Below are 13805 nucleotides of genomic sequence, written 5' to 3' on the forward strand. Positions count from 1 at the left end.
TGATGTTAGCGGATAAGTTAGTTAGCTAGACAGTTTCTGCATTTGTCTCCCATGTAACCCTATTTGGAGCATAGCCCTTTACACTAGTACCCGTATACGGGTTGAAAATTGCAGATTTGGGCACTGATAAGCACCTACATTGTAATGCAGTGGCTGTAAATGCTATAAATTATGTCAGAGCTCAGGCTCTGCGCTTCACAGCGCTGTATAGGTTTTGACTGACAGCCGTTCTGAACTTGAACACGGCACGCGACAAGAAGTAGCCCCCATCCCTCCCGGTAATTGGGTACTTTTGCAAATGTTTTGTTGTTGCAAATGTTTTGTAAATTAAGATGACTCAATGTGTTTTGAAAGATGAGACGTTGAGGATTATAATAAATACTGCTTTGATGTCATACAAGCAAGCCAAACACTGTGAGTCCAAATGTGCACTTCACATTTCCATATCATAAAACTCATGTCATATACAGTTGAAGTCGGAGGTTTACATACACTTAGGTTGGAGTCATTAAAACTTGTTTTTCAACCACTCCACAAATTTCTTGTTAACAAACTATAGTTTTGGCAAGTCGATTAGGACATCTACTTTGTGCATGACACAAGTAATCTTTCCAACAATTGTTTACTGACAGATTATTTCACTTATAATAATTCACTGTATCACAATTCCAGTGGGTCAGAAGTTTACATACACTAAATTGACGGTGCCTTTAACAGCTTGGAAAATTCCAGAAAATTGTGTCATGGCTTTAGAAGCTTCTGATAGGCTAATTGACATAATTTGAGTCAATTGGAGGTGTAGCTGTGGATGTATTTCAAGGCCTACCTTCAAACTCAGTGCCTCTTTGCTTGACATCACGGGAAAATCAAAAGAAATCAGCCAAGACCTCAGAAAAATTATTGTAGACCTCCACAAGTCTGGTTCATCCTTGGGAGCAATTTCCAAACGCCTGAAGGTAACACGTTCATCTGTACAAACAATAGTACGCAAGTATAAACACCATGGGACCACGCAGCCGTCATACCGCTCAGGAAGGAGACCCATTCTGTCTCCTAGAGATGAACGTACTTTGGTGCGAAAAGTGCAAATCAATCCCAGAACAACAGCAAAGGACCTTGTTAAGATGCTGGAGGAAACAGGTACAAAAGTATTTCCACAGTAAAACGAGTCCTATATTGACATAACCTGAAAGGCCGCTCAGCAAGGAAGAAGCCACTGCTCCAAAACCACCATAAAAAAGACAGACTACGGTTTGCAACTGCACATGGGGACAAAGACAGTACTTTTTGGAGAAATTTCCTCTGGTCTGATGGAACAAAAATATAACTGTTTGGCCATAATGACCATTGTTATGTTTGGAGGAAAAAGGGGAAGGCTTGCAAGCCGAAGAACACCATCCAACTGTGCAGCACGGGGGTGGCAGCATCATGCTGTGCGGGTGCTTTGCTGCAGGAGGGACTGGTGCACTTCACAATATAGATGGCATCCTGAGGAAGGAAAATTATGTGGCTATATTGAAGCAACATCTCAAGACATCAGTAAGGAAGTTAAAGCTTGGTCGCAAATGGGTCTTCCAAATGGACAATGACCCCAAGCATACTTCCAAAGTTGTGGAAAAATGGCTTAAGGAAAACAAAGTCAAGGTATTGGAGTGGCCATCACAAAGCCCTGATCTCAATCCTATAGAACATTTGTGGGCAGAACTGAAAAAGCGTGTGCGAGCAAGGAGGCCTACAAACCTTACTCAGTTACACCAGCTCTGTCAGGAGGAATGGGCCAAAATTCACCCAACTTATTGTGGGAAGCTTGTGGAAGGCTACCCGAAACGTTTGACCCAAGTTAAACAATTTAAAGGCAATGCTACCAAATACTAATTGAGTGTATGTAAACTTCTGACCCACTGGGAATGTGATGAAAGAAATAAAAACTGAAATAAATCATTCTCTCTACTATTATTCTGACATTTCACATTCTTAAAATAAAGTGGTGATCCTAACTGACCTAAGACAGGATTAAATGTCAGGAATTGTGAAAAACTGAGTTTAAATGTATTTGGCTAAGGTGTATGTAAACTTCCGACTTCAACTGTACAGTGTCAACGTTTATGATCACTAAGTTTGATGTACAGTGACAACACGACATGGTGTCATATCCTGGGTTGTTCTGTAAAGAACATTTAACCACGGAACACGCACCTAAATGCACGCATGACTCCTTTCTATGCACACCAAAATGATGATATTTTCTCTGAATTGCCCTATGAAAGCCTTTGTATTTTATAACTTAGCTAGTCATGTTGGCAATAAAACAAGCTTTCAAATGATGCCCACCTGACTCAGATAGCGAAAGAAAAAAAATTGCCTGTTTTTGGATTGTGTAAACAACAACAGTAACGGTGTTATGGCAGGGATGCAGGGCTGTGTTCCAAACAAAGCAACTACAAGTGTGCTTGATCTAGTTCCTCAAAGGCACAGCTAGGAGAGCTTATAGTTGAAGACTCTTCTTTGAGCCATAAAAGTGCATTGAAATGACTTAGGAACTGTGCACACTCTGGAGAGGTGTGTAGCCACTTGGAGACACCAGTTAGTCCTCTCACTCAAACCCTTGTAATTCTTTTGTCTTATGTTGCATCTACCCCACATTTTCCAGGAATATTCTTATCATGTTACTGAATGTATCCCGAGTATTTTCAGATTTCATTATCAACAAATGTGGCAAAAAGTACAGTAAATGTAAAATGCACATAAAATCAACAGTGTAATGTTTGGATTCAGTCTTGTGTCAGGTGAACTGTTGTGTTCTCAACTTTGGTATAATAATTTTCCCATAATCTCCAAACTGTTCCCTTTAAATTGCTACCATGCTTATGCATTTCATATCTCTTCTGTAAGAAACATTTATTTTTAGCCCTATCCATACAGGCCAATTCCCATGAGTGTAAAGGGTTAATCACGCGTGGTATGTGCATTTCAAGCAGTCATTACTGATGTATTTTTAACCTTTTGGTCAAGAATATTGTCTCGCACCAGTGGAATGTTTGATGACGTGTCAGAATCCCAAAAGAAAATTGAGTCACAGTTATTGTAAGTGCTACGCATGGAATGCATTGGTTTATTTTTGTTAAATCTAGGTGGACACAGGATGTACGTGTATGTGTAAAGTCTCATTCCATGGTACAATAGGGCATTATTAGTGGCTCTCACAATGGGAAGGTCCGTTTTGGTTGGTTACTGTTGCTGTCATGCCTATTATAAGCCAATCAACACACAAAGGCAGTACATAGGAGGGTCAGGCTGTATTTGGTCCTTCATCAACACCAATATGTTTCTCTCCAAACTCCACTGTGCTTTAATGCCAGCAGAGAGCTCAGTAACTCAACACACACAATGAGGGGAGAAGTCTGGATGCGACGTTGGCGGTTCAATGACAGGCAACACATGCAGGGGAGGGGGGAAACACAATGGATGATGTCACTGATGAATTTCCAATGCTTCCTTTTTCCATTTAAGGACAAAACTGTAGCAAGGCTCCTTGCCATAGCCAGTGATGTTGATGAATGGCCACTCAGGTTTCAATAGCAATGAGATATATAGAAGGGAACCAGCAGAAGACACAAACCAAGAGTCAAAACACACACATATACACACACACACTGGTCGGACTGGGAGAGACAACAACTGGCAGGGAAACGCATGCTGAACAAGACCACATCATTAAAGGCCATCACTGATCAATCGCTCTCCAACCAACAACCCAGAGAACTGAGAATCAAGTCAATTGGATTTTAATCCCTCAACCCAACACTCCTTCCTTCCCACTTTCAGTGGAGAGAAATAAGATCTGTTGTGTTTGGCAATATGCTGTTCCTTTTGCTCCATGCTCTGAGGGGAATATGATTAATATGATAAACATCATGCTTTTCATCCATGCATTCCCATCTGTTCCCACATTCATATGCATATCATCAAAACACAGCCTTTGCAGTACGCTTTGCGGCATTCGCAACATTCTTCTACACACTGCAATCCTGACTGTACAGGCACTGAGAAAGAAAGAGAGCGAGAGAGAGAGAGAGAGGGAGGGAGATACAGCGAGAGAGCGAGGAAGAGAGGGCGAGACAGAGAGAGAGGGCGAGAGAGAGAGAGAGAGAGGGAGATACAGCGAGAGAGAGGGCGAGAGAGAGGGGAGAGACCGACAGAGAGAGAGAGGTATGGAGGACTTACGGATACAGGTGGAGAGGGTGGGGTCAGGGATATAGCCGACCTTACAGCTGCACCTGTAGCTGCCCATGGTGTTCAGACAGTCTCCGTTGGGACACACACCCTGCAGCTGGCACTCATTAAGATCTGCAACAGAAAACCAAGGAGAGGAACAAAGTAATACACTGTTGATATACATATTAGTGTGTATTACACAGTACAGAAAGGAACATGAACTGAACGTGCATAGAATAGAGATGTGTATGCTGGTAACTCCACCAATTACCATCATTTTGTTTGTTTCTATACATGAGTTCGTATAATAGCTCACAACAACCGCATTCATATCATAACCTTGGTGTAGCCCCGACATAACTGTTATGGTCCAAGGCAGCTCCCGTAGTTTGAGGTTATTCATATGAAGTGGAGGAGACAGTTTCAGGTCTCCCGGTTATGGAGTAACCTGATAAAAGAGCAGGTTGATTTCCTTAGTTCAAAGTCTGGCTTATGAGGCTGAACGTGGGACTAACAGCTTTGGGGGTTCACTGGTTCACTGCAGAGTGGACATGTCAGCCAGTCACTAGAGACTAACTTATTGGAAACAACAGCTGGGTAGACATAACATGTCCAGCTGGAAGAAGGTCAATAGAATGATTTCCCCGTATACTCCTTATAACAAGAGACAAGCAGACTTTGTATCCCCTTTCCAACTCGGCTGCCTCTTAGCTGTTTACATATATCTTGTTCATTTGTTTTGGTATCCAGTTTACAAGTGTAGTTTGTTATTGAGAGGGCTAAATATGAAGCATGTTTTTGAGTTATGTATCCAAAAGGGAGCTTTGTTCCATCCATATTTCCATGTGATTTGTTCCCCTTTAATTCTGTTCAAATTGATTAATATTATCACTTTACATGTTGTTCTTTCTGTTTCAAAAGTGAAAAGATATACCAGTACAGGATCATCACTCATGCACAGAGTTTGCAGAGCACACAGTACTTGACAAGAGCAGCATCACATCATCCTGTGGTACTCTAACACCAGGTGACAGCATGTGGATATCCTTCCATGTAATGTAAGTCATGAATATTTCAGAGGATACATCTTGACCAGGTTCATATCACAGGAGGCTCTACTGTGTTCTGTTAAACTGTAATAGAATCAACAAATAGGGGAAGAGACGTCATTCCCAGTGACATGTTTCCCCTGGGGTGGGTGAATGAGGGTGTTCCTTCTTGTCTCACAGGACAGATGATCCAAATCACTTTTCTTTCTCAGGCAGATCTCAGGAGGATAAAGATGTTTGCGTTAACATTCTTTACTACAACACCCTCTGCAAGGAATATCAATGAATGGCAATTATCATCTATGGGACGCGTCTCCACTGGCACTTTCACGGTTTTAACACCTGCACCGCTCCTTCAAGCCCCGCCCACATGCGCTGTCAATCACTGCACTGACAGAATAATTACCCACAAGGCCATAAAACGGCTCAGCGGTGAACCGAGTGGAGGAGAGGTGAATTCAATATACACTCACTATTTCTGTCCCCCCGGGGCCCCACAGAGCGCGGCCCACTGCCTGTGATGACACACTGAGAGGAGTGTGCTGCTGGGGTGAGAAGATCACTGCTCACTCATCACCTTAATCACTTTGGACTCAGATCCGCTGCCTGGGCTGGGACACACCTGCGCATTAGTCACCACAACATTCAGCAGTGCCTGAGAAGTGCTAAACGAGAGTATGTGGGAGGGAGATTGGCTTGTCCAAGAGAAGTCATACTGAACATGACCCAGCCTAACACCTCCTACCCTCACCGCTTCAGAACTCAAATGGCTCACTGGGGAATTTAATCAGAACTGGATCAGAACCAGACCCGCCGACTCCACACGACTTGAAACCAGCCGAGCAAGCCTCTATCGTGTCTTTTTCCCCTCCATTTTTTATATTGGACACAGTCACACCATATTCAGCAATTAGTAAACACACATACCTAGCTCCAAGAAAAACTAAATGGAGATTAAATCCAAATCAGCCCTGTAAAAAAGGGGTAATATTAAGGGGAACAGGAAGTGGTGGATTACAGGGTAAAGAGTCACAGCACCTCCACAGGAATAACCAAGTCTGGGCCACCACTCTGCTCTCCTCAGCCTGGCAGCACTCCGAATAGGCAGCAGTCAGGCCTCGGCTCCCCTTTCAGAGCCCTTCTCTGCCTAACCACAGTTCTGGCAAGCGCCTTGGCGCGGTGGCACTCTGCCTCATGTAGAACCAGTGGAACCCAGGCATATGCCCTCTGTTGGTTGTGCCATGCACTACACTACCAGTGCTGTCAATTAATGGGATCCCTTTGAAGTGAGTAGGGGTGTCCCCTGATGTTTTCAATGTACCGTCCACTGTTCCAATAGAATTCTCAATGATGTAGAATAATGTAGTGTGTTTAGTGTTGGGCAGTTGTTATTGTAGTAGAGACGCCACAAGCTCAATTTAAAGGATAAGCCTTCACTATTTCATAACCCCTCTCTGTAAGATCTGACAGTTCAAACAGCCAGCTACCATAGAGAGAAGGAGAGGTTTGGGTTTCCTGCTGATTAGAGGAGAGCAGTAGGGGTTATATTTTTTTGTTTAAAAAATGAGCAGTCAGTAAAGTCCCTGAGCAGGCCTGTGGCGTATACACAGACACTGGTCCCTCTACCTCCCTTCCTCCCTCCCCTTGAGTGGAGTGCTGAGTGAATGGGCCACAGTAGGTTCAAAAGTCGCTGGGGCAGAGCAGGCTTGATTTAGTGTGACTCCTCTGAATACGGTCAGGCCTGCCAGCCCTGATGTATTGTAGTCATCGTTCGCTATCATATCCCAATTCAATTCAGATTAGATTAGGGAAATCTATCAAATATGGCACCTGCCTCTTTTCACTCTCTCCCCCGCATGGCTGTTATGGTGTTTGAGGTCCTGTTAAAGCAGGATTGATCACTGACGACCAAGTGGAGCAAGTCAAGAGTAGAAAGAGAAGAAAAAACTTTCATCTTTGATAGATTTCAGGCAGCTCTGGGGAGACAACAAATGGCAGCTGGCAAACCAGTGTCATAAATGACTCAGAGTGGGCTGAGTCAGTGTATCTGTGGAGGATTGGAGCACGAGGGACCAGCAGAGGGTGCTGTGTACAGGTAGACAGGCCCATACCACCCAAGGAAGGGTGAGAATGATCTCCTTGTCAAAATGAAGCATATTCATTCCTCGTCTCTGGATGGTAGCCCTGCTCTCTCGCAGGGTTTTATGTGGCTGGTGACAAATCATTTCTTTAAGGCTAATTTCTCCTGGCGAAGCCCTCCGCCACGCTGAGAAAACAATAGAATTCTCTCCGTGTGAGAAAGCACAAGCCAAACAATGGCAGTGGTAGTCGCAGAGACGTTGAACAAGAGGTGGGCCACAGCGCTTACCTTGGCAGTGGGAGTTGTTGATGCGCTTGTATCCCTGGGGGCAGTCCATCGCATGTCTGGATCCTCCTGCTGTCAGAGGAATAGCTGGAAAAGAGAGAGATATTTTTTTTTTTTTACTTCCATCAATCCATCTCTGAGACTTTTACATGACTCAGAACAATATAGAGTATGTACGCTTCATTATCTCATAAGAACGCATTTAATTGGCTATGTTTAATTGGCTACAGGTTTTTAAAAAGCATTTCTACTGATACTTTGGGGATTCCCCCTGACTTTATGGGAGTAGACAGCATTTGATGACTGATCCAGAATTGTTTAAGAAGGAGGAAGCCCACTCTGACAGTATCTCTACTCTGCCCTGTTCATCAAGAACATGATCCATCAACACCTAGTAAGAACCAGTGTTTCACCAACACACACACGCGCATGCATGCACACAACACACAATTGAGTTGAACACATTCAGGATAAGTGCCATCTATTACAGTCGCAGAGTTTATCCTAACTTCAGGTGACGTCAGGAAACCTGCCACGGATAAAACCATCACGCTTTTTGGGGATTGATGACAGGGTGCTTGAATCCTTCTTTGATCTCCATCACTAATTCACGGTACTGTCCTCCTGACGCAAGCCTCTCAACTTACTGGCATTGTCTGATAGCTGTTTGAGGACTAGAATAGCGATCTCAAGCTTACCTTGAAGGAAAATGAGATTCATGGCAAAATAAAACATTGAATAAAATAGGAAACATTATTTGTTCCCATTTGGATTTTAGTTGCATTCCAGCACAAGCAACCATTATTATGAAGAACAAAATAAAAGAGGAAAATAATGGTAAAAAAAACCCATCTCTCACATGAACCCATGAACAAACACCTCCTCTCATGCATTCAACTTTCTTATCCCTGGCCACACAAACCTCAAGGACAAAACACTGTGCAAAAACACCCGCTTACCTCCGCTTCCAAATGCCAAACATCATGTAACCATTCAACACTACATAGCCAAAAGTATGTGGAAACCTGCTCGTCGACTATCTCATTCCAAAATTATGGGCATTAATATGGAGTTGGTCCCCCCTTTGCTGCTATAACAGCCTCCACTCTTCTGGGAAGGCTTTCCACTAGATGTTGGAACATTGCTGCAGGGACTTGCTTCCATTCAGCCACAACAGTATTAGTGAGTTTGGGCACTGATGTTGGGCGATTAGGCCTGGCTCGCAGTCGGCGTTCCAATTTATCCCAAAGGTGTTTGATGGGGTTGAGGTCATGGCTCTGTGCAGGCCAGTGAAGTTCTTCCACAACGATCTCGACAAACCATTTCTGTATGGACCTCTGTTTGTGCACGGGGGCATTGTCATGCTGAAACAGAAAAGGGCCTAGCCTGAACCATGAAAAACAGCCCCAGACCATTATTCCTCCTCCACCAAACTATACAGTTGGCACTATACATTCTGGCAGGTAGCGTTCTCCTGGTATCCGCCATACCCAGGTCCTGTTCTATGAGCTTGTGTGGCCTACCACTTCGCGGTTGAGCCGTTGTTGCTCCTAGACGTTTCCACTTCACAATAACAGCACTTACAGTTGACCGGGGCAGCTCTAGCACGGCAGATATTTGACAAACTGACTTGTTGGAAAGGTGGCATCCTATGACGGTAAAACTTTGAAAGTCACTGAGCTCTTCAGTATGGCCCATTCTACTGCCAATGTTTGTCTATGGAGATTGCATGGCTGTGTGCTCAATTTTATAGACCTGTCAGCAACGGGTGTGGCTGAAATAGCCAAATCCACTAATTTGAAGGGGTGTCCACATACTTTTGTGTATTTCGTTTCCAAAGGTTGACATTAATTGCTTTCATTGTAAAAACTCAATGAATGGAGCCAACATCTGACTGAGGGCTGGCAGAGGACTAATGATTGGACTAATGATTCCACCCTGCTTAAGGTAAGAAGGGGGGATCTAGATCTACTGTGGCAGACGGAAGTACTGTTGGAGGGCTTTTCAGGCCCCGTACCAGGGTGGCACCCAAATACCTGAAAGCAGATTGCTAGCTTGCTTAAAAGGGAACAAGGCTATGTTTGTTTGCCTGTAAGCCAACTTATTTACCAGCTACAACTGTCTCCGGGGCACAATGGGGCAGTTCACACGGCGCCCGCACATAAATGCTAACCTCACTCCCCTGCCATTCCTGACTCCCAACACAGCCAGACATTACACTGTGCCGTTGTACCTTCCAATAACAGGAGACTCAGCCTTTGGGAACAAACTGGTGAAGAACTATAGGTTTTGTTCCATGTGGAAACCAGGGAACCATTGGGAAAAGAAAATGTGACTGGATGTGTGGTGATTTCTGAACTTCAAATAGCCTGTTAGGTAAGACAGGAGTACAAACTAACCAAGTTAATCTCGATTCTCAGGCCCAACAGGGAAAAGGCTCCCTGACAGAAAATGAGTTGATGAAAAAGAGGGATAACACAACTGATTAACTACATAAGCTGTCATAAGATTATTTGATAATGATCAAAGCATAATGATTTAATCTCCAAAGTGCTGTGAGGGTGCGGAGTACTTTGATGCCTGTCTGATTGAGGCAGACTAATCTAATAGTCTTTTTCTGGGCTACAAATTAGGTTATTATGAACTCTTATTGAGTACAATAGGGTTCCCCAACTGCCGGCCTGCAGGGGATTTGATTTGGCCTCTCAAGTTTTCTGAGTACAAGGAGAGGGGGGGGTATTTTAATTTTGGAAATATTTTCCAAAGTATTCCCAACGCATAATAGACAGTTAGTTATCCAGTGCCTTCGGAAAGTATTCAGACCCCTTGACTTTTTCCACATTTTGTTACGTTACAGCCTTATTCTAAAATGTATTAAATATAAAAAAAATCTCAGCAATCTACACACAATACTCCATTATGACAAAAAGAAAACAGATTTTTAGGAATTTTGCCAAATGTATTAAAAACACAAAACAGAAATACCTTATTTACATAAGTATTCAGACCCTTGCCTATCTGACTCGAAATTGAGGTCAGGTGCATTCTGTTTCCATTGATCATCCTTGAGATGTTTCTACAACTTGATTGGAGTCCACCTGAGGTAAATTCAAATGATTGGACATGATTTGAAAAGGCACACACCTGTCTATATAAGGTCCCACAGTTGACAGTGCATGTCACAGCAAAAACCTTGCCATGATGTCGAAGGAATTGTCTGTAGAGCTCCGAGACAGGATTGTGTCGAGGCACAGATCTGGGGAAGGGTACCAAAAAATGTCTGCAGCATTGAAGGTCCCCAAGAACACAGTGGCCTCCATCATTCTTAAATGGAAGAAGTTTGGAACCACCAAGACTTTTCCTAGAGCTGGCCGCCAGGCCAAACTGAGCAACCGGGGGAGAAGGGCCTTGGTCAGGGAGGTGACCAAGAACCCGATGGTCACTCTGACAGAGCTCTAGATTTCCTCTGTGGAGATGGGAGAACCTTTCAGAATGACAACCCTCTCTGCAGCACTCCACAAATCAGGCCTTTATGGTAGAGTGGCCAGACGGAAGCCACTCCTCAGTAAAAGGCGCATAACCGCCCGCTTGGAGTTAGCCAAAAGGCACCTAAAGACTCTCAGACCATGTGAAACAAGATTCTCTGGTCTGATGAAACCAAGATTGAAGAACTCTTTGGCCTGAATGCCAAGCGTCACATCTGGAGGAAACCTGGCACCATCCCTACGGTGAAGCATGGTGGTGGCATCATCATGCTGTGGGGATGTTTTTCAGCGGCAGGGACTGGGAGACTAGTCAGTATCGAGGCAAAGATGAACAGAGCAAAGTACAGAGAGATCCTTGACGAAAACCTGCTCTAGAGTGCTCAGGACCTCAGACTGGGGCGAAGGTTCACCTTCCAACAGGACAACGAACCTAAGCACACAGCCAAGACAACGCAGGAGTGGCTTCGGGACAAGTCTCTAAATGTCCTTGAGTGGCCCAGCCAGAGCCCGGACTTGAACCCGATCGAAAATCTCTGGAGAGAACTGAAAATAGCTGTGCAGCAACACTCCCCATCCAACCTGACAGAGCTTGAGAGGATCTGCATAGAAGAATGGGAGAAACTCCCCAAATACAGGTGATCCCTGGAGTACAAGCTATTCACGTGAAGATTCCGATCTCCCTCCAGTTAAATGATGAAAACACATATTTCCAACCACATCCCACCCCCGTCTCCTCCCACCATCCCCTCTCTCTCATAGATCCCATTGCTTTGGCATGAAGGCAATAAAGATCATTCTAGAGAGTTCTTTAAGCAGCATTCTGGGGAGGTTGTTGGAATGTTCTAATGCTCACAAGGGCCTAAACCTTCCCTAGCCGTCTCCACTGGGTAACAACCAGCTAAAATAGCCCAGGAAGAGAAAGACAGGACAGCCACGTGGGAACACAGACTACTGGCATGGAGACATCCAGGCTTGTTTCTTTAACAGATCTCTTCTCAAAATAAATCCACAGGGCCAAAAGCCGCCCACCTTTTTTTATCTGGATAAACACAAGGGTCATATAATGTTCCCAACTTAATACAGTGTTCCTGAAATACAAATGTAGGATTCGTACTGAAGATAGGCTAGCAGTGCCTAAAGAGCAGCTGCTCTGAAATTACTGGGCTGGACATTCTGTTACTTGCAGTAGCTTGGCTACATTATGTAACGTGCCTATGGTGTTGAGAGAAAGCCTGTGTCATGTTTTTGAAACCAGACCTCCACATTTCTGTCCTAGCATTTTTGTTAGCATTCTAGCATAGTTCTAATGTTCCCGAACTATAAACACAAAAAAGGGAAAGATCAAGATAATGTGTCTAGGTTTCAGTCTGGGTCTGTACAAATGACGTTATTTCCAAATATGGATGAAGCACGGCAATGTTGTAATGCTTGTCTGGGGGTAAGAGAGTGAACAGTTTTCACCACTCTTAAAATAAAGTTATTAGAGGATTACCATGAGGTGAGTCAGTGGACTAGACCCAGGGGTCCGGTTATTGGAACATTACTGTGGGTCTGGGTCTGTTCAGCACATTCACACTCGCATGTCTTCACAAAATTCATCTGTTTCTCCAACTCCCCCCCCACCCATCCCTTCCTTCATCCCCCTCCTTTGTCATTCTCAAGCTGTGAAAAACAATTTTTGCCCTTTTTTGGCAGAAGCTGGGTTCCAATGTGTTGATTGTCTCGACACAAAAACTCCCTTTCTTGGATGCAGTTAAGAATTGAGTAACTGCACATGCCAGTAAACTGCTTCTACAGTGCCAGTAAAGTGTATTACCTGATTTATCTTCAACTACTGTGTCTCGGCAGCAAATAGCCACACAGTATTCACATAGCTGAGACAAATTTCAAATGGGCTGAGATGTCCTTATTTGGGTGTACAGTTCATCTATCTCTGTCTCGCTCCCTGTCTATCCCATGACAGTCTCTCTCACTCCCCATTTCTCATATGACAAAGTTCAACCACTATAATCTACACCAGTCAAAGAGTGTTACTTGTATTACGCTGGTACTTACATGGTTTTGGGCACTTCTGGCATTTGTGGAACCCCCAGGATGTTCCGATGCTCTGACAGCATTCTTCCTGCTTGCTGAGACCAGGGAGGGCCTTGCCACACTGGCATTTAGAAGAGAGTGTGTAGGAGAATGAGAATGAGGAAGAGAGTAGAGAGAAACACAGAGAGAAAGGAACAGCAGTAGGAGAGATTCAGAGAGTGAGTTCAGTATTTTCAGAAGGGAAGTGTCCTTTCTTATTTAAAAAATAAAAATAGATTTGTATTTAGTCACATGCAGAGGGTCGCAGATGGGAGGGGGGGGGGAGCAGGTAGCTGACTGGTGGTGGCTAGTCAACAGCCTGATGGTCTGGGGGTAGAAGCTATTGGCCAGTCTGATAGTTTTAGCCTTGATGCTCCTGTACTGCCCACATCTGAGTGATAGAAGTGGGGAGAACAGGCCATTGCTCGGGTGGCTGAGATCCCTGATGATCTTCTTTGCCTTCCTGCAACACCTGGTGTTGTAAGTGTCCTGGAGGGCAGGCAGTGTGCACCCAATGTTGCGTTCGGCTGAGCGTACCACCTTCTGTAGTGCCTTGCGGTCAGCGGCGGTGGAGTTGCCGTACCAGGCTGTGATCCAGCCCGACAGTATGCTCTCGAT

The 13805-nt window shown here is 44.3% G+C and overlaps 1 protein-coding gene across 1 annotated transcript in view; it reads right to left on the reverse strand.

The window, feature by feature from the left end:
* The window catches only part of LOC121553785 (latent-transforming growth factor beta-binding protein 1), a 163456-nt gene that overhangs the window by 83840 nt on the left and 65811 nt on the right, over positions 1–13805 (reverse strand). Inside the window, exons 8-10 of the mRNA XM_045211486.1 lie at positions 13170–13269; positions 7633–7716; positions 4225–4347 (exon numbers count right to left, since the gene is read on the reverse strand). Coding sequence (XP_045067421.1) covers positions 4225–4347; positions 7633–7716; positions 13170–13269 — 307 coding nt within the window. The remainder of the gene's footprint in view (positions 1–4224; positions 4348–7632; positions 7717–13169; positions 13270–13805) is intronic.

This window comes from Coregonus clupeaformis, chromosome 37 (genome assembly GCF_020615455.1).
Source record: "Coregonus clupeaformis isolate EN_2021a chromosome 37, ASM2061545v1, whole genome shotgun sequence".
NCBI lineage: Eukaryota > Metazoa > Chordata > Actinopteri > Salmoniformes > Salmonidae > Coregonus > Coregonus clupeaformis.